The sequence below is a fragment of the Plecotus auritus genome, assembly GCF_963455305.1.
Source record: "Plecotus auritus genome assembly, chromosome: 10".
Taxonomy (NCBI): Eukaryota; Metazoa; Chordata; class Mammalia; order Chiroptera; family Vespertilionidae; genus Plecotus; species Plecotus auritus.
This window is the reverse complement of record NC_137785.1, coordinates 5,436,040-5,455,870: the sequence shown is the minus strand read 5'-3', so window position 1 is coordinate 5,455,870 and position 19,831 is coordinate 5,436,040. Positions and strand designations below refer to the sequence as shown.

Below are 19,831 nucleotides of genomic sequence, written 5' to 3'. Positions count from 1 at the left end.
CCCTGCAGTCAAACCCGTGACCCTTCGGGGCATGGGGTGACGCTCTAAATATTGAGTCACACTGGCCAGGGCAACATTACATTTTTACAAGCATTCTTATCTCCCTTGACACAGGTGATTCTGATCAGTTCTCACTTGCTTTTATCTGACTTTCCTCCACCTAGAGATAATGGGCAAATCTATCTTCCCATCCTGATGGGTGTGATCCTGGAGGTTCCGGGCAACCCCAGTGCTTAGCAAGTCTTAACCATAGTCATTCATTCCTTCGTTTAGCAAAGGGTTGCTCAGTGCCTCCTGGGGATGCAAAATCCATAAGGAGAGAGTTGAATAATGACGAAAATGATGTCAGACGTGCAAGCGTCAATCCGAATGAACAAACAGGGCTCTCACTTGAGCACTTGGTGTGGGATGTCAGGGAAGTTTTCCTCCCAAGAGTAGAGCACAGAGCTGAGATATTAAGGACCAATACGCATTAGGTGGCAACCGTAGGAGGGTAAACCTAATCGCACCTGTACCTTCTGCACCGAGGAAACCAGGGTGCAGAGAGGAGAGGTACAGCCACGTAACTCTCAGAGGCTGGACAAAACTCCGTGCCTCCGTGGCGCTTCCCCACTAAATGCAGCTTCACGTGGTGCCAGTGACTCGGGGCACTGTCTCGTGCTTCCTCCATCAAGGACTGAGTCTCAGAGATCTACCGAACACAGGCACTTGGAGACGGACCGTGCTGCTGAGCGACCGGCCAGACGCTGGGGATAGAGAAGGATGCGCCCAGTTCCCGGGTCGGCCTGCTACGCCCTGTTTCACACGCTGGAAGAGCGGGTACTGCCCTCTCGCTACACTATTGGGCCAACTGGCATGAGTGATAACAGTCAGGGCCAACGAGGGAAAAGGGGTGGACCCTCTTGCTCAGCTCCGCCCCCGTGGCCCAGGAGATGTTTTGATTGGCAGATGACTTCAGCTTTGAAGGCACCTGTCTGTATCCCATTAGGTACTCGGTCTTTAACTCCCACTCTGCATGCCTTCCTCCACTTTCCCTACCCACTTCCATGACCAACCAATGGCTTCAGGATGGAATATTCCTTCCCAATCAATTAAAAATGGCTCTAAACTTGACGGACGACTTCCCTCCCCTGATCAGCCTAGCTCCTCCCCCCTGCCAATTGGTTTAGGAAAGGGGGGCGGGTGTGTCCAATCAGCATGACACCAGCCTCTTGATTGACGCGCGGGCCCTCGCGCTGGCGTGTTGTGCCTTGAGGCGGGAGGAGGAGGAGGAACGGGGAACAAAACCTGAGCCAATCCTAGTAGCCTGCGCGGGAGGCCAATCAAACGCCGCGCCTTGGAGCAATTGTCCAATCGGTGAGAAGGGGCCGAACGCATCCCTGCCAAAGACCAATAGGACGCGCCCGAGCGGCAGGAGCGACGTACAGCAGGAGCAATGGTAGGGCTATAATCAGGGCTTGGGGGCGGATCGGCGCCAGAGACGAGAAGAGAGGAGGGGAAGGCCTCCTCGGCCGCCGCCATCTTGGACCGGGCCCGTCAGCTTCCGCGGAGCCATCGGCAGACGCCGCGGCCTCCCTTGAGCCCCGACCCCGTCGTCAGAACAACCCCGGGCCCACTTCCCCCCACCCCACTTCCGCTCCGCGCCGTTATCGCGATAGCGCCTGGGCCCGGGGCGCGAGAAAAAGGCGGCGGGCGCTCGCCTCCCTCGCCTATCGCGATACGCTCCTCAGCGGCGGCGCCAGCTCCTGTGGTGAGAGCGTCAGGCTCGACTGGGCCGGACCCCTTCCCCTCCTCCCCCCGGCGCCGTCGACCGCCTTCCCCGCCGCCCCCGCCCCTGCAACACCGCCTCCTGTCTCGACATGGCCGCCCCCGCCCCCGCTCGGCGCCCGGGGTCCCAGCGCGTCGCGGCCCCGCCGTCCGGCGTCCGCCGTCCCGGCCGAGCGCGCCCCTCCTTCCGCCGCTCTCCCCTCCGTGCCTCTCGGCGTCGCCCGGAGTCCGCCCGCGACCCGGGCCGCGCGTGGCGTCCGCGTCTGCCCCGCGGGGTGCGGGGAGTGAGCCCGGGCGAGGTGCCGCCCCTCCGCGTCCGCGCGGCTGCGGGCGTGGGGTCTCCGGTGCCGGAACCCCTCCCGGGCAGGGAGCCCCTTCACGTGGGAGAGGGGCTGCGAGCCCCCCCCCGGGCAGGGACGGCAGCCGGGCTCCCGCCACGCGCCCAGCGCGGTGCCCGCTCCTCAGAGACGGGGTGGGGTGAGCCCCCTGCACGCAGGACGCCGCTCCATCCCTGGGCGCCGCATCCCGAGTCCCCGCCAGTTTGCGTTGAGTGCTCCCGTCACAGTGAAAGCCCCAAGTCCGCGCCGGGCAGTCGGCCTGCCCCGTGGGCTGGTCCAGGCCGCCGGCTCCAGGTGTGGGGTCCTCATGCTGTCATCGCACTCGGCGGGGATGGTGTGGCTCTAGCTCCCTTTGGTCTCGGGGACGAGCTGGTCCCGCCTTGGTGACACCTAAGCTCCCACTTGCTCTGTGTTGCTAACCGCCTCCCGGTGTGCGCGGGGCAGGCCCCCCCCTGAGCCTGGTGCCTGCCCCTCGGGTCAGGGGCTGTCACCTCCGCTCCTGCCCTGCAGGCCCAGGTGTGTGTCTCCTTCCTCCCCTGCCCTCACCACGTACGCTGCCCGTTCCGGGGTCAGGCTTCCAGCCCCGTTCGCATCAGTCCTTCCATTGGGGTGTAGTCTTTCCAGGAGGCAGCCCCCCCCCTCCCCCCCGCATCCTGTGGACGTGTAAGCTTCCCAGCACCAAAGAGCCCTCTTGGTGTCCCCAGTCGGAGAGCCGGGGTTCACCTCCACCCCCACCCACCCTGCTGGCACCTCAGGAAATAAGGTTCCTGTGCTGAGATGTGTGCTTTCTCCCCAGGGCAGGGGACCTTTGTGGGTACAGTCCCGCCTGCCTGGGTGTTGGCCCTCTGTCCCTGCTGTGGGCTGGGGGCCTCCCAGGGCTAGTGCGTCCTGGCTCAGGGGACAGGCTCCCGCCCTCTCCTGCCGCCCAGGCTCCTTGCTGTCGGGGGGAAGAAGCCTGGGACTGAGGGAGAGACCCCCCTGTCTGTTGTCACTTTCCCTGGGACTGAAGGGTTCTAAGGTGGGGCCCCCAGGACCTAGCACACCTACAGACAGAGGCTCAGGTCCTGCGAGGCCGCGGCAGCGCCTCCGGGGTTAAGGATCGCCTCCCAGCATCACTTCCCAGTGGTCCCAGCGTCCTCATCCTCGGGATGGGGGCGGGGGGGCGGGCGGCTTGGTGTCCATCCCCAGGATTCATCCCTACTCTCCCTCGGGCCTTTGTGTGACAGCTCACCCCCACCCCCGGGGGAAGTCTGGGGCTCTCTCAGTCGGGGCCTTTCATCTCATGAGTGTTGGCTCCTGGGGTCTGGAGAGCTGCGCCCTCACCCACCCTCAGCGCTGGCTCCTTAATTGAGGGATGTGCCTTCCTCTTGGACAAAGGACTCCTTTTGGTTAAGTCTCCGGGCCAGGGCTCCTCGGCTGTTAGAGACCCCTCGCTGTCGGGGAGCAGACTTGCTGCCGTGGGGGAGCTGGGGGATCCCCAGAGCGGTGGGGCGCTCCTTGGAGACTCAAGCTCCCGCTTCCTTTCTCTCTGTCCTTTTCTGGGGACCTCGATGTGGCGTTTTCCTCTGCGGCGGAGGCTCCCGCCCGCTGTAGTGCCCAGTCTTGAGGGCACAGGTCTCCTGGGCCTGTGGTGCTGGCCCTTGTCTGGAGGAGCTGCCGCCCAGGTCACGCGTGTCCCGTCCAGGTCTAGCTGTGTCCCTTGGAGGTTCTGTCTGAAACCGCCTCCCCGGGCTCGGGTTCCCCGGGCGCCGTGCTCCCAGCTCTTTCAGGACTTCCTGCGGCTACAGGCTGCAGCCCGTACCCTCTGGGAGGTCAGCTCCTCCCTGCCAGGCATTGCGCCCCTCGGGAGGTGGAGGAGGAGGGCATGCAGCACCTTGTTTAGGGGCATCCGCCGTGTCTGTGCCCTGGGGTGCAGCCCCTGCCCCTGCTTTGGGCTCCTGGGGAGAGGCAGGGAGCACGTACTCTTGTGTGACATCCTGTCCTCATGCCACCCCCGGGCAGCAAAGGCTTTTCTGGGCCCCTGCAGCCTCGCGTTGGGGCCTGGCCCCCCTTGGCGTGTCAGCTGGCCCTGGGCTGAGAGTGTCACAGGTTCTCTTGCTTGGAGAAATATTCGCCCTCCCGTCTCAGGTGCCACACCCACTAGCACCACGCAGGGGGTCCCTGTGGGGGGCCAGCGCAGCCTCCCTGAGGTTAGGGACCTGCCCGCCTTGATGGGCCTCCGCCTGTCCAAAGCCTGCTCTCTGGTCCCCTGTCCATGTGGGAGCTACGTGTTACCTGTGAACGGAGGAGTGAAAAGTTCCGGCCACATTGCGAGTGTTGAGTGTCACAGCGCAGCTGCAGACAGTGGCGCAGAACTGTGCTGAGACGCTCCCCCTGTGGGCGGGGACTTCTCGGGTTGAGGCTCAGTCCTCGGCTCCGAGATGGCTCCCCCATCTCGGAGCCCGGGGAGCTGGGCCTTTCAGTAGAGGCCGCCTCTCCGGGGCGCAGCCTGGCGTCGGGCGTCCTCTTGTGCACCCCGCGCTGCCGGCGCTCCCGCTCTCCCTGGTCTTGCTGTCGGGCCCTCAGGTGTAGCTTCCTCCCCCAGGCAAAGCTCCAGGTGCCCCCTCCGGGCCTCAGTCCCCTCTGGGGTGCCTGCAGTTCTTTAGGGTGAAGGTGCCCCTCTGAGTCCTGGGTGCTTGCCCTGGCGGTGTGTGTGTCCGAGTCTACATTTCCGATGCTCTGATATGTAACTCCTTCCTGCGCGCAGATAGCTCCTCCCGGCGAAGGTCCCCTTTCACCCTCTCGTCTCCCGCAGAGCTCTCCCGGCCTCTGGGGTCGCCGTCTGCCCCAGCCCCCCAGCCCTTCTGGGGTCGCCCCTGTGGGTTGGGCATGTGGTCTGCTTTGGTTTCAGGATTTGCTCTAGGATAGACATTTTCATGCTCTGAGGCTCTTCTACTTGGGACCCGGCCCTGTCTGTGTGTGTGGGGGGGGGTGGGGGGGTTAGCGCTGCATGGTTACAGGGTGTCTGCCCCCACGTCCCCTCCGTCCCTTACGGCTCACACACACTCTGCCAGGCCCTCCTCCGGGGGGCGTACCTGTTCTGTGCCTCCCGACGTGGCTGAGGGCAGCCTCTCAGGTGTTAGGGTCTAGTCAGCTGTGTCCCCGACCCTCGGTGGGAAGTGAGGCCTCCAGGTCTCACGGCTTCGTCCCTAGCAGTCAGCTGTGTGCTGTGTGGCTTTTTTCTGCTCCGAACAAGACTTTTGAACCGCTCATCTGGGGCAAGGTGCCCCACATTCTAGGAATTTCCCATTTCCTGGGTCAGACGTACACAAAAAGTATATCTGTTTCCTCGTTTCAACAAAGTTCAGGCCTGTGCTGGGCAGGCGAGGCGCGTGGAGAACTGGCCGGGTCCTCGTCATCGGGCAGTAGACTCATTCTCCCTTTCCCGTCCCCTGCCCCCACCCCCTCTTTCCCGTCTGGGTTGGCACTAACCGGAGAGTAAATGTGTGTTCCTTCTCCCTCTCCAGCAGCGTCTGCCTCCAGGAGAGTATGAAGAGAGTGCGCCTATAGGGCAGGGAAGATGGCGGACAAGCGCAAACTCCAAGGTACTCGATGGCGGCCCACTGCGTGCGGCCACGTGCCCGCGGCGCTCCCCTTCGGGTGCCTGCTGCCCGGCAGGTGCTCACTGCCTGCCTTCTTTCCTCCCGCCAGGTGAGATTGATCGCTGCCTCAAGAAGGTGTCCGAGGGCGTCGAGCAGTTTGAAGATATCTGGCAGAAGGTACAGGGTCTGGGCCTGTGAATCCGGGTCTCCAGCGAGCAGAGCCAGGAGGAGGTGCAGGGTGTCTGGGGAGGGGGTGCTGAGGACCTGAGGGAAGCAGCTCTGAGATGGATTGGGGGGTGACCCCAGAGTCCCCGGCACATAGGGAGACGTGGGCACTGGGGCAGTCAGTCCGGGGGGCGGGGGCCCCAGAGTCCCCGGCTCTGACGCGTGCCCTCTCTCCATCCCCAGCTCCACAATGCAGCCAACGCGAACCAGAAAGAAAAGTATGAGGCTGACCTAAAGAAGGAGATTAAGAAGCTTCAAGTGAGGGGCTGGGGGCCGGACGCCTGTGTCCTGAGGGTGGCAGGGTGGGAGAGTGGACTGCTGGGTCCCAGGAAGAGGAGGGCTGGGGCCTCGGGCCCGGGTGCCAAGGAGTCTGACTGTCGGGCTTTTCCCTTCAGCGGCTGAGGGACCAGATCAAGACATGGGTGGCGTCCAACGAGATCAAGGACAAGAGGCAGCTCATAGACAACCGCAAGCTCATCGAGACGGTAGGAGCCGGAGCCGGCATCGGAGGTGGGAGGGCCCCCGAGGTCCCCAGAAGGTGCGGGAAGGGGACAGGCTGCCAACGGCGCTCTCCACAGCAAATGGAGCGCTTCAAAGTCGTGGAGCGAGAGACCAAGACCAAAGCCTACAGCAAGGAGGGCCTGGGCCTGGCGCAGAAGGTGGACCCCGCCCAGAAGGAGAAGGAGGAGGTTGGCCAGTGGCTCACGGTGAGTTGGGCAGAGAAGAGGAGGTGACCTCGGGGCCCTGCCCCCAGGCATCCCAGGGGATGCTGGCTGACCCCCCGCCTTTCCTCCTCCCCCAGAACACGATCGACACCCTAAACATGCAGGTGGACCAGTTTGAGAGCGAAGTGGAGTCCCTGTCGGTGCAGACGCGCAAGAAGAAGGGCGACAAGGATGTGAGTGGGGCCGGCACCCTTAGGGTGGGGGGGGCTGTCTGGTGGAGTGGGGGCTCGGGGGCAAGGTCAGGGCCTAGCTGACTGGGGCTGGCGCAGGGAGGAGGTGAGGCAGGCTCAGTCCCTTCTGGGTGAACAGGGGCCGGCGAGGAGGAGGAGGAGGAGGAGCAGTGGGGGGAGGCGAAGAGTTCGGCCTGGGTCACACAGTATGTGAGAGACGTGACGGACCTGGGGCGGGAGGTCCAGCATCTGCAGCCCGGGTCCTCGGGAGAGGGCAGTGGGGACAGGCAGGGCGGGGCACGAGGGACAGTGCATGCGGCCGAGAAGTGAGGTCCGTGGCGGCCAGAGGCTCGGGCCTCCGGTTCCAGAACCCAGGATGTAGGTTGTGAGTTCGCAGGGAGCAGAGCTGGTCCTCCGGGAGCTGGCGCGGGGGTGGCCTGCGGGAGGGAGGGGCCGGGCACCGTGTGTGAGCCGAGGGCTCTGGGGACCGGGCTCAGGGGGCCAGAGCCACGTGCTGAGTAACGTTCGGGTCAACGCGGGACTGCGTGCGTGTGGTGGTCCGTGAGGTTATAACACTGTAAGCAGAAAGCTCATTTGTGACGTTGAAAGGACAGGCTGGACCCAACTACGATGTTGAATTTGATGTTGAAGTTGCCGCCCGAGCGGTGGTTTAAATGGAGGGGGAGGCTCAGCATGCTGTTCCCTGCCCTGGGTGAGGCGTGGGCTAGGGAGGAGGGCGCCCGGGAGCCTGCCCCCCCCCTCACCGCGCGCGCACACACACTCGTGTGCACACGCTCACTTCCCTTGGTTCATGGTCCTCTCTCGCTCCTAGCAGTGCTACTCCCCTCCAGCTCCCGTCCCCATCGTCCCCATCACCCTGCCCCCTGCCAAGCCCCTTCCCTTTGTTTCTCATCTCTAGCTTTATCTTCCTGGGTCTCTGATTTCTGTTCTCCCGTTCTCTCCCCTTCCCTTCTTTCCCTGTCTTCCTCCTCCTCTCCCCTCACTCTAACCACAGCCCTCCCCCCACTACTCCAACGCGTGCGCACACACCGGCACCTGCACACTGGTCCTTGGCGCTGTGCTCTTGCTGTGCCTTTCTGTTGGGGGAAGTTGAGACACATGAGTACTTAGGTGGTGGTACAGTCGCTACATTGCTCAGCACAGTCACTGGGTGGGCAGGCAGCCCGGGTGGAGTAAGCCCGACCTTCCAGGTCTGCGTCAGTGCCTGACGACGCATTCTCAGAACCTGTCCCTGTTCAGTGACGCGGGGTCATGCAATAGGTCCCTGCAGAGACGGGTTAGACTTGGGGTTAAGGTGTCAAATCCCAAAGGGAATGGGGGCCTTGGGAGGAGTAGGTACCTGGAGTGCCCGGGAGCCAGGCTTCAGATTGTGGGCTCCTCAGCGGGCACAGCTAGGGTGGGGGGCATGGCGTGACGGGGCTGTGATTGTAAACCGCGAGCTCCCTCGAGTGGGGTCATCGTTGTGACTGTGGGAGCCAGACAGGAGGTGGGGCCTCAGCAGAGGTGGGCGGTCCAGGCTCACGGAGGCCCACACGGAGGCCAGGCTGTGGGAGGCACAAGAGGACTTGCGTCTCCGAGCCCTTGCGGGGTTTGCAGGGACGTCTGGGCAGCTGTGGGATCCCGGAGGGGCAGGGCGGGCAGACGCCACACTGCCCGCGCCAGGGGGGGCCCGAGTGGGACTGAGGACGGGTTCTGTGGGGCAGGAGGGCCGGGCGGCGCCCGCAGCCCCTGAGCTGGCCCTGGGCTCACCAGCAGAAGCAGGACCGGATCGAGGGCCTGAAGCGGCACATCGAGAAGCACCGCTACCACGTGCGCATGCTGGAGACCATCCTGCGCATGCTGGACAACGACTCCATCCTGGTGGACGCCATCCGCAAGATCAAGGACGACGTGGAGTACTATGTCGACTCCTCCCAGGACCCCGACTTCGAGGAGAACGAGTTCCTCTACGACGACCTGGACCTCGAGGACATTCGTGAGGCCCAGGGGTGACCGGCGTGCGCAGGGCGGTGGGGCCGGGCAGGAGGGCGCCCCAGCCGGCTCAGCACGCCCCTCCCTGCCCCACAGCACAGGCGCTGGTCGCCACCTCCCCCCCCAGCCACAGTCACATGGAGGACGAGATCTTCAACCAGTCGAGCAGCACGCCCACCTCCACCACCTCCAGCTCGCCCATCCCGCCCAGCCCTGCCAACTGCACCACGGTGAGGCCCGGCCCAGCCCAGCACACGGGGGTGGGTCAGCGGCCTGCGGGAGGGTCATCGAGGAAGCGAGGGCCTCGGCGTCCAGGGTCTGGGCGCCAAGGGCCCCAGAGAGCTGATGAGATGGACGGGGCCACACGGGGGTCCTGGGTGTGAAGGTGGGAGGCTGGGCAGAGGTCGGGGCTTGCATCCCCTGAGGAGGCTGGCTGAGTCGGGGCGGGGGGGCGGGGGGGGCGTGCTGGCTCCAGGAGACAAGGACCTGGGGAGCTGGGCTTCAGTTCCCAGTGAGACTCCCCAGTGAGATAAGGTCACAGAGACTTGAATGCTCTGAGGCCGGGGGCGGGGGGGGGTCAGCTGGGTACAGGTCCCCGGGGGTTCAGAGATGACACGCGTTTCTGACTGTGCCTCCCTCACCTCAGGAAAACTCTGAAGATGACAAGAAGAGGGGACGCTCCACGGACAGTGAAGTCAGCCAGGTGGGTCTGATGGGCATGACGCTTGCTCCTTCTTTGGTTCCCAAAGGTGCAGGAAGCCTGAGGATGGCCACAGGGCGGGCCCGGGAACAGGCTGCCCTGAGAGCCGGGGGCAGGCAGGCGGGGCTGTGGTCAGAGGCTGCTCTGGAGGGCACATCCGCCCTGGGTGTGAGGGAGACGAGCTCAACCAGTGGGTAAAGGTGACATTCCTGGGCCAGGTAGTGGCAGGTAACACAGGCGAGTCCTCAGTGAAAGCCAAAGTGCCCCATGGTGAGCCGGCCAGGTGCTCAGGGCCGGCTGTGAGCGCAGGGCCTGGGGTGGCCGGGCTGAGAGCCTGGAGGGACCCCGTGCACCCTTGAAAAGGGCCCGACCAGCCTGAGACCCGCCAGGTCAGCATCAGGCGGGCCCTCTTCTTTGGGAGGTTCTGGGTCTTGGCTGCGCTGTGCCGGGTCTGGTGTTTCCCAGGGAGAAGCACTTAGGGTTCCTGTCGCCCCGCGAATCGTTAGCGCCTCCCGGGCAGCACACCTTGGGAGACGCTGCCCGAGTGGTGTCTCCAGGTGGGAGCGGAGCAGGCCCCAGGCCCCAGCCCCCAGCCCTCCGTGGGCTGCCGGGAGGGCTGTCCCGGGCCTCAGGGTGGAAGGCCGAGGTGGCCAAGAGCAAGTCTTTGCCAGCAGCTTGGCCTCGGGAGCGCCGTGGGCACGCCACCAGCCCGCTTCCTGGGGTAGTGCTCCTGCACCCCACGAGTTGCTTTAGGGACCCTCCACGTGATGTTTGGAAGTGCAGCTCTCTGTCCTTCTCTGGGGCTCTGGGCTGGTTCCATCTGACCTCACGCTGAGGCTCTTGGGTGTTTCCACTTGGCCCGTGTCACGGACAGCGGTTTCTCCTGTGTGTGTCCACCCCTCTGTCTCGGGGGACATTGTGGGGACGTGTGCAGGCAGGGCAGGGACCAGTGGGTGGGGCTGGGAAGGCATCAGTGTTTGAAGCACAAAGGTGCTGTTGAAGCCATTCCAGTGAGGTCGCCCAGTCCCCGGGAAGGGGTGCAGGAGGCTCGGCATCCCTGCTGGCCCACGGGCCCTGACCCTCTTCTCTCTCCCACCTGCAGTCTCCAGCCAAAAACGGCTCCAAGCCAGTCCACAGCAGCCAGCACCCTCAGTCCCCCGCCGTGCCGCCCAGCTACCCGCCTGGCCCCCCGCCCGCCACCTCAGCTCTGAGCACCACCCCTGGCAACAATGGGGCCCCTGCCCCGGCAGCACCTCCAAGTGCCCTGGGCCCCAAGGCCAGCCCAGCTCCTAGCCACAACTCGGGCACCCCCGCCCCTTACGCCCAGGCTGTGGCCCCACCAGCCCCCAGTGGACCCAATGCTGCCCAGCCCCGGCCCCCCAGCGTCCAGCCCGGCGGGGGAGGTGGCGGAGGCAGTGGCAGCAGTAACAGCAGTGGAAGTGGAGGTGCCGGCAAACAGAACGGTGCCACCAGTAAGCGGGGGCTGCTGGGGGGCAGGGGTTCTGGGGTAGCCGCTGGTGGCCCCTTTCATCCCCTCTTCCTTCCCCAGGTTACAGCTCAGTCGTAGCGGACAGCCCGGCGGAGGTGGCTCTCAGCAGCAGTGGGGGCAGCAATGCCAGCAGCCAGGCTCTGGGCCCCCCTTCTGGCCCCCACAACCCACCTTCCAGCACCTCGTGAGTGTCAGCCTCTGTCAGGGTTGGGGGCAGGCACACGCAGGCACAGGGTACCCCACTGTTGTCCATGGTGCGGACACAGGCCTTGCCCTGGCCCGTGGGGACTCCCCCTCGAGCCGTGTCCCACCTCTTTCCATCTGGGACACTGGGCACGGGTCCCCCTAAAGCATTCCTCGCTGACGGTGTTCTCGGCCCCACCCCCGCCTGGGCACTCGACTTCTTTTCCCGGAGGAGCTCTGGCTGGCCCCAGCCCCCCTTTTCTGTTCCTGCCCCGCGGTCACCTGACTCCGTGGAGGGCTCTGTCTGCTCTCCAAAGTGGAAGACCCCAAAGGCGTCCTTCCCATCCCCAACCACCCTCCCCCGGGTCCCCGATGCCCAGGGCAACGCCCCACGAGAGCGCTTCCCCTCCTGGTTGGGACCTCGAGAAGCCTGCTCTCAGCCCCTCGGCCCTCCCCTCGGGGGCTCCCAAGGGGGCGTCTGCCTGAGGCACCACATCTTGTGGCTGGAACACCTCCTTGCACATCCTGCTCCGTGGGCCGTCCAGAGGCTGCCCCGTTTCCTGGCGGCTCTTCTTCCCAGAGCCCTTCCCTCCGTCCGCCCCTCGGCCCACCCCTCACGGGTCCTTCTGCTGGCCTTCTCCTTGTTTTGACGCTCCCTGTCACCCTTCCTGTCCGTCCCACCCGTGGGGACACTCAGGATCCCCCTCTTGTCCCCCTCCAGGAAGGAATCCAGTGCAGCTGCCCCAGCAGGCGCTGGGGGCGTAGCCCCAGGCTCAGGGAACAACGCTGGGGGACCCAGCCTCCTCGTGCCACTTCCCGTGAACCCTCCCAGCTCCCCGACACCCAGCTTCAGTGATGCCAAGGCAGCTGGCGCCCTGCTCAACGGACCCCCGCAGTTCAGCACCGCCCCGGAGATCAAGGTGGGTGCAAAGCCTGTGTGTCTTGCCCCTGCCAGCTTTGCCCCAGACCTTCACTGCACCCCCCAGGCCTCCACTGCCACCCCCAGCTCTGCTCCTCACACTCACTGCTCTCTCTGGTCTTTCCCTTCAGCCTGCACCCTCACCGTCTCCCCCACCTCCCCACTGTCTGCTCCCCGGCCTTGCCCTGGCACCTGGTGGTGCTCACTGGCCTGCTGTCTGCTCTCTGGGTGCCCACCGCCCTCTCCTTCCAGTTCTGTCTCCATTTTTCCTCTTAAGAAACATGTACTTTCTTTGCACAAACACTGTCCAGCTCTCGGCCCTCCTGCTCCCTGGAGGAAGTCACCTAAGTTGAGGAAACCCCTGCTGACATCTGCTCTGGGCGTCTGTGCTGAGCGAATGCGCCCAGTGCCGCCTTCCGTGGGACAGAGCCCCCGCTGGGTGTGGAGTGCACTTGGCGCATGTGGTCTAACCGGGGAGACGGCCCTGCGAGGCCTCTTGGGGGGCTGTGTCTAAGCGGGGACCCGGATGGGGCAGGTGGGTTCACAGTGGCAGGAAATGCTGATGGAGGAAGAGAAGTGGGTCCAAGTTCTAGGCAAGCTCCTGCCGGAGTGGTCGTTAGAAGGCTGGGTGGGGGTTCAGCAGAGAGAGGAGGAAAGGAGTGTCCTCTCTGCAGGAGGGTGTGCAGGCCGGCTGCCTGACATGGTGGGGTGTCACCACAGAGGCCAGGGGTCCTGACTGCCATCAGCAGGACACTGCGGGTTAGACCCGGTCCCACAGGCAGCATGATGCCCGCTGCCCGGGCCCAAGCCCTCGTTGCCCTCTATTCCTCCCTCCGCCCATCAGTAGTCACCACAGGTGACACCGCCTGGAAGGCTAGGAACCTCGTAAGGCTCCTGGGAGCGTGGCCCAGAGCGAGCACTCCCACCGAGAGGTGCAAGGGCAGGAGGTTCACGTGTGTCCATGTTCCTGGAGCAGGGTCCTCAGCTGGGAGGTTCCCACAGGGAGGGCTGGGGGGGTGAGTGGGGGGAGCCTTGGAGAGGTCCCGGGACCAGGGAGAGCAGGATGGAGAGGTGCTGTGAAGGTCTGGGCGCGGAGGGGGATGCAGGCAGGAGGAGCTGCTCCTGCGTGTTGGAGGAGGGGTGTCGCACGGGTGCATAGCAGGAGGTTCCTCTCCGTGCGCGGTCCTGCGGGGTGTCTGCAGCGTCAGCGCAGGTCCCGCTCTGCTGTGGGTGCTTCCCTGGCCAGTCCCCGTTAGGGCCGCAGCGAACACTGTCTCACACTAAAGGCTCTGGCTGTGCCGGCCTCCGAGTCCCTGAACCAGCCCTCTGCCCAGGGCCTGAGGCACCTGTTCCCTCCCCAGGCCCCCGAGCCCCTGAGCTCCCTGAAGTCCATGGCAGAAAGGGCAGCTCTCAGCTCCGCCATCGAGGACCCCGTGCCGACGCTGCACCTGACTGAGCGAGGTGAGGGTCCCGGTGTCCCGGTGCTGTGGGGGCAGCCCAGCGAGGAAGGGCGCCCACCCAGCCTCACCCAAGGGCCTGGCCCGGCCTCCCCGCAGACATCATCCTGAGCAGCACGGCCGCTCCTCCGGCCTCGGCCCAGCCGCCCCTGCAGCTGTCGGAGGTGAACATCCCGCTGTCCCTGGGCGTGTGCCCCCTGGGGCCTGTGCCCCTCACCAAGGAGCAGCTCTACCAGCAGGCCATGGAAGAGGCCGCCTGGCACCACATGCCCCACCCCTCCGACTCGGAGCGGATCAGGTGAGGGGCTGCGGGGGGGGACCCACGTCCAGGGAGGAGGCTGTGGTGGGGATCCGGTCCCCAGCCCTGGGACTAGGTAAAGCTTGCTGGGCACCCGACGTGGGCTCTCCACAGGAGGTGGGAATGAGGAGTTCAAGGCTGGGTGATCGGGTGACTGAGACGCTCCCATCGATCCACGAGCGGTGGGGCGGGAGAGAGAGAGGTGAGAGCAGGGGTGGTGGCCTTCTGCCACCCCGGTACAGCAGGGGTGGCAGGCACTGGCACTAACACACCGGTCCCCCACAGACAGTACCTCCCCCGGAACCCCTGCCCGACGCCCCCCTACCACCACCAGATGCCACCCCCGCACTCGGACACCGTGGAGTTCTACCAGCGCCTGTCCACCGAGACGCTCTTCTTCATCTTCTACTATCTGGAGGTACAGCAGGGCCCCCGGGGCAGCCTCGGGCCCCCCGGCTTCGCCGCCACCGCCGCCGTCCCCCCTCGGGCTGGAGGGGTGAGGTGGGTGCCCCACTGCGGCCACCGGGACCGCACCCCTCCCCATTCCCCCCAGTCCTGGGCCCCCCCCAAACCAAACCTGTCTCGGTCCCCACTTCAGCACGGGGGGGTCAGAACGGCCGAGGCCGAGGGTTAGGTTGCCCACTCCCAGTGCCCGTCCCATTTGGCTGTCCCTGCGGGCAGCCTGTGTGTGACCCGTGGGCGTCACGCGTAGCCTCCGCCCTCATCCCGCCTGGGAAACCTAGGCCGCCTCCTCCGAGCACTCCTCATGCGTTAGTCTCTCTTCCTTCTCCAAGCTTCTCTGGAAGCACTCCCACCTCCTGTCTCCTTTTCCTTCTGGCCAGCGCTGGTATGTTCTGCGCCCCGCCCGGCTCCAGCTGGAGGGGCCAGCCCATCCTTGGTCTGTGGCGGGGCCCGGGGTCAGCCCTGATGCCCTGCCCAACCCCTTGCCCCTCCCATCTGGGGGTCCCCTGACCCCCGCTGCCCTCCCTCCCCCAGGGCACGAAGGCGCAGTACCTGGCCGCCAAGGCCCTGAAGAAGCAGTCGTGGCGATTCCACACCAAGTACATGATGTGGTTCCAGAGGCACGAGGAGCCCAAGACCATCACGGACGAGTTCGAGCAGGTGAGCCCCGCCCTCACCCCACCTCGGGCAGCTCGGGCTGGGTCTGTCGCTCACACTGAGCAACTCCTAGTCACCCTAGGTCCTGGCCCAGACGCCCCTTCCTCGGGGAGCCTCCCCCACCACACAGCCTGTGCCTGTCCGCAGGCTCGGTGGGTGTGGTGTCCCCCACCCACGGCCACGCTGCCCCAGGCCTTGCCGCCCGCCCCGCATGTGCCTAGCACTCAGCCGATGTGAGTGGGGAAGCTGTTATTTCTGAGTGGCCTTCTCCAGTTCCATCTGGTGGATGGGGCTCCTTACGAAACGCTCAGGGGACTTAACCTGGGTGTGACCCCACCTCCGGCAGGGGGGGGGGGGCGGGTTGGCCTGGCAAGGCGCTGAAACCTGTGCCATTTCCATTTTCTGTAAAAACGGGGTGACAACAGGCAGTGGTGAGGATTAAACGAGTTAAGTCACATGGGCGTACATGGTGGTGCCTGCCACAGAGTGTCCTGGGCGCGTTGCACTTGTCCCAGCGTGCTTCTACTCGGTGCCTGACGCAAGGACTGAACGGGTCGTGTCCCCAGAGGACTCAGCCCGCTCCCCTCGGTTCTTGGAAGCATTTCAGCCGCTCAGAACCCAGGCCCCTCCCCACTGTGCCTTCTCTGACACCACAGACCTGTCCCCTCCTGGTTGGGTCCAAAGTAACCTGCCAAGTTAGTCTATTCCCAGGCATCACTCCTCCAGGAAGTCCTGCCCACCAGGCACCAGTAGCCCGTCAGTGCACACAGCCCGCTCCATCTCTCGCTGGGTGGTGGAGAGGCCGTGCTAGGACACACCGTCCTGGGTACCTGAGCAGGGCTCAAAAGCCACCGCCGTCCTGAGAGGCCAGAGGACTTCGCAAACGTGCGGGGCCTCGGCCCTGCTCTGGCGCGTGATCTCTGCGCCTCCCTCTGCTTCCTCTAAAGTGGGTGTGGTAACCTTTCCTCCCCGAGAAGAGCGTGTCGGGGCCTGGCACCTCCGTGGCCCTGAGAACAGTCCCCTCACTGACCGCCTTCTCCCCCGGCCAGGGCACCTACATCTACTTTGACTACGAGAAGTGGGGTCAGCGGAAGAAGGAAGGCTTCACCTTCGAGTACCGCTACCTGGAGGACCGGGACCTCCAGTGACACCGGCCCCTCCCCCACCCCGCCCCAGCATGCTGATCCCCTGCCCCAGAAGATGGGGAGGCCCCAGGCCGCGGGGCAGCCCCCTCCCCCAGGAAGCAAGGAGGGGCTGGGAGGTTTTCTCTTCCTCTCAGCCCCGGCCTGGGGGCCTGGGGGCGAGGGCTGCCCCCTCCTCCCCTCTCCAGTGAGGGACATTTTTTGGTAAACCTATTTTCATTTTGGAAAATATTTATGAATAAATAGTTTTATATGACGGCTGGCAGCAGCAGCCTCTCCTGTACCCCTCAGGAGTCAGTGAGGGAGAGGGGGGTCCTGCCAGCGGGGGCGCCGGGCCAGCTGGGGGTTGAACTGGGAGTTGTACCGCCTCCGCCGATCATCTGTCTCTTCGGGCTGCTCCTCCTGTTGTGCCCCTCCTCGGACCCGGGCCAGCAGGGCCTCCGCCCGTGCCCTCTCAGTGGCTTCCCGGCGAAGGCGTTCAGCTCGAAGCTGGTCCAGGGACGGGGATCTGGGGGAAGGAGAATCAGGGTAGAAAGCTGGGAGGCCCCAGTTTCCCCAAAGGGAGCGGCCACCCCGACTCCTCTGCCTGCATCTGACGTGCTCCTGGCCTTGGCTCCGGGCGCCTCGGGGACAGGAACTGACCTCAGGCCAGGGCCCAGGACCTGTGAGCCTCTGTCCTCCCCGCTGGTCTCAACAGTGAGGTCTCCACAGTGAGGTGCCCCTTCGGGTCAGGAAAGCCTGCTGTTAATCAGCCGCGTGACACTGCACGCACCCGGGCCTCAGCCTCAGTTTCCCCTCCTGTGCGCGGGTCTGCCATCCTAGCAGCAGGTCTGCTTCTGCTCGAACCCTGCGGTTCTCAAACTCTGGTCTCTCAAAGCCCCAGGACCCCACGGAGCGTCCGTGTCCTGGGTTGTATGTTAACATCCAGCACGTTAGAGCCTCTGATGACGTTAACATCAGAAGTGGAAACAAACGTTGGAAACATGCCCGTGTCCACCGGGGCCATGCAGCCCCTGGAAACCACTACGAAGCGAAAAGCGAAGAGGTGTTGCTGTGAAAACAGGCTTGACCTGGCCGAGCCCCTGAAGGGCTGCCAGGCCCCCGGGTCGCTGAGAGCCACGCTGCCCAACCAGCCCGTCCCGGAGCCCCTGGCACCCAAGCGGGCTCGCTCCTTACTCCGTGGGCCGCCGTTTCTCAGGCCCCGCTTCCTTCCTGCTGCGTCTGCCGTGGTCGCCGCTGTGCCGCCTCTTCTTCCCTAAATGCTTCTGCATCTCCAGCAGAGGGTCCAGGCGGTTCTTGACCTTCACATCCGGCCCTGGGCCGGGCGAGGGTGCCCCTCGCTCCGGGGGCAGCTGGTACCAAGGGGGCTGAGTCTGGGCTTCCGCGGCACTCTGGCCCAGGTAGGTCAGGATGCCCAGAGCTTTCTCCTGCTTCTCCTGAGGGGGACGGGAAACGGGAGACGGTCAAGTGTCTCCCCTCAGGGAGCCCGGGGTGTGATAACAGGGACACCCATGGCTGGGACGGCAGAACCAGTCATTCAGCTAAGTGTTGAGGGCCTGTCATGAGCCAACGTTGCCACGTGCTGGAGACAGGAGAGCCACACGGGTGGGGGCCCTGCGCCGGGCGCAGTGGCGGCTCTAACAGAAGGCACGGGGAAGGGGAGGCACTTTGAGGACAAAAATCTGAACAAATCAAACAAGGCCGAGAAGTGACTGAGGCAGGGGGTGGGCAAGTTCATCCCTGAGGCAGGTGAGTGACAGGATCTGATTTCATTTTACAAAGCTCAGATCCCTTCCCGATTGGGTAGGAGACCTGAGGGATCTGTACCTGCAGCCTCAGGCCTGGGGTGGGGGAGTGTCCAGCTTCCACTTCCAAGCCTCCTAGGCCTGGAGGGCTATGGCCGGAACTCCCTGCGAGCCTTCACTCTGTTCTGAGTCTCTATTAGCTCACGTGGTCCCCACCTGTCTTAGGCACCTGAGGGCAGTGCCCCGCCTCCCAGCTCATGCCCCACAGGAAGAAGTGAGGCCGCTTACTTTCTCCTGTCGCTTTTCTTCCTCATACTCTTTGTTGCTTCTGGTCACCCCTTTCCCCTCCTCCAGCAGCTCCCGAAACAGGTCCACAGGGCCAGAACTCGGGGCCCCTGCATCTGCTGCTTCGAGCTCCGGTAGCGAGTTCCGATGCCTGGCTTTCTTCCGTAGGAATTCTGTGCGGGCCTGGGGGGCGGGGGTGGGGTGGAGAAAGTTACAGGCAGAGCATTCAGAACCAAGATGTGATCTGAGGAACCGCCAGTGTGGTGCCGGCCACAGAGAATTGTGCTGGGGGCCCAGGAGAGGCACCCGTCCCAGCCTGGGGAGGAGGTGGGGAAATGAGGCACCCGTTGGGTTTGTAAGATGCCTTTCTAACCACATGCCAGAGGGTTCCCCAGTCTCAGTGACAACAGATAACCATGGAGGCAACCAAAACATTAGGACGGGCGATCTGAGTTCCAGGCTGGGCTCCAAGTCAAACTTTTAATTTTTTTAACAGAGAGAGGGAGAGGGAGAGAGACGTTGATTTTTAAAATATATTTCTTATTTCAGGGAGGAAGGGAGAGGGAGAGAGAGAAACATCATTGATCAGCTGTCTCCTCCATGCCCCACACTGGGGATCGAGCCTGCAACCTGGGCATGTGCCCTTGACTGGAATCGAACCCGGGACCCTTCAGTCTGCAGGCTGACACTCTATCCACTGAGCCAAGCCAGCTAGGGCGGGATGCCATGATTTGTTGTTCCACTTACCTATGCATTCATTGGTTGTTACTTGTGCCCCGATTGGGGATGGGACCAGAACCTTGGCGTATGGGGGACAACGCCGTAACCAACTGAGCTAGCTGGCCAGCTCCCAGTCGGTTTCCAATCTCTACTGAAACGTGAATTTAAAAAGCCCAGGCTACCTCCCGGCCAGTACTGAGGACCAGGCCAACTAGGGGACTGACCACCAGGTGTGAACCGAACAGGTGAAGGAGCTATAGAGCGCGCGTCTGATGTTTGGGGGTGGGGGTGTGGGCAGGGCAGTGCAAAGGCTCCCCCACGGAGAGGCACTGGCTTGCGCCCCGTCTCTCCGGCGCGGCGTCCTCTCTCCTCTGCTCCGGGGGGCTGACTGGCAGCGCCCCTCCAACAACCCGTGCTGGAGGGATGTCACGAGTGGAGCGCTCTGCGGGGGACAAGCATCCAGTAGGCGCTCAATAAACACACTACAAGCAAACTAAAAAGTGGTCCGGGGTTCCTTTATTCACAGGCTCCTGCTCTGTGCCAAGCAGCGCGCTGGCCTCGCGAAGAAGAGCGGAGGAAACCAGGCCGAGGAAGGTTCCGCGGTTCCCAACGCGCGGGGAGCCCAATTCCGCGCGGGATGCACTGCACCTGCGCGCCGCCTCCACTTCCGGCCCCTACCGCGGCGCCTGCGCGCTGGACCCAGGAGCCCCGCCCGGCCGCTTTCAGAGCCTACCTCTTGCTGAGCGAGCAGCACCCTCCGTTCACGCTCTTTCTCCTCCTCCCGGGCCTGGGCCTCATCACGCCGCACGCGGGCGACATTGTCCTTGTTCCGGACGTGCCAGCTCTTCTTGGGCAAGATGTTCATGGCGCCGTGACGTCCACAGACTGGCAGACCCGCCTCCTAGCACTTCCGATTGGCGAGAGGATGCCCTCCCTAGTATACCTGCCCCAGCCACGGATTGGCCCTGGGTTAACT

The 19,831-nt window shown here is 64.3% G+C and overlaps 2 protein-coding genes across 5 annotated transcripts; one reads left to right on the top strand and one right to left on the bottom strand.

The window, feature by feature from the left end:
* Window positions 1–1,476: 1,476 nt before the first annotated feature.
* Window positions 1,477–16,387, top strand: CNOT3 (CCR4-NOT transcription complex subunit 3). 4 transcript variants are annotated; one of them, XM_080643854.1, is made up of 19 exons: window positions 1,616–1,750; window positions 5,612–5,689; window positions 5,796–5,863; window positions 6,095–6,169; window positions 6,307–6,396; window positions 6,490–6,618; window positions 6,714–6,809; window positions 8,580–8,802; window positions 8,895–9,028; window positions 9,445–9,501; window positions 10,601–10,970; window positions 11,048–11,171; window positions 11,892–12,090; window positions 13,451–13,550; window positions 13,646–13,844; window positions 14,130–14,262; window positions 14,841–14,966; window positions 16,013–16,132; window positions 16,269–16,360. In XM_080643854.1, exons 2-18 carry the CDS (start codon window positions 5,665–5,667, stop codon window positions 16,109–16,111), a joined length of 2,247 nt encoding a protein of 748 aa, XP_080499980.1. In that variant the 5' UTR covers window positions 1,616–1,750; window positions 5,612–5,664; the 3' UTR covers window positions 16,112–16,132; window positions 16,269–16,360. The 4 variants fall into 4 exon arrangements, with proteins under 4 accessions (XP_080499981.1, XP_080499980.1, XP_080499979.1 ...); XM_080643855.1 differs by having other exon boundaries at window positions 1,477–1,750; window positions 8,583–8,802; window positions 16,013–16,387; XM_080643853.1 differs by having other exon boundaries at window positions 16,013–16,387.
* LENG1 (leukocyte receptor cluster member 1) lies at window positions 16,309–19,796 on the bottom strand. Its single transcript, XM_080643858.1, has 4 exons — window positions 19,589–19,796; window positions 18,139–18,318; window positions 17,282–17,541; window positions 16,309–16,613 (listed from the first exon to the last, which is right to left on the bottom strand). The coding sequence occupies exons 1-4, from the start codon at window positions 19,718–19,720 to the stop codon at window positions 16,400–16,402; spliced, it is 786 nt and encodes a 261-aa protein (XP_080499984.1). The 5' UTR covers window positions 19,721–19,796; the 3' UTR covers window positions 16,309–16,399.
* Between the last annotated feature and the right edge of the window lie 35 nt (window positions 19,797–19,831).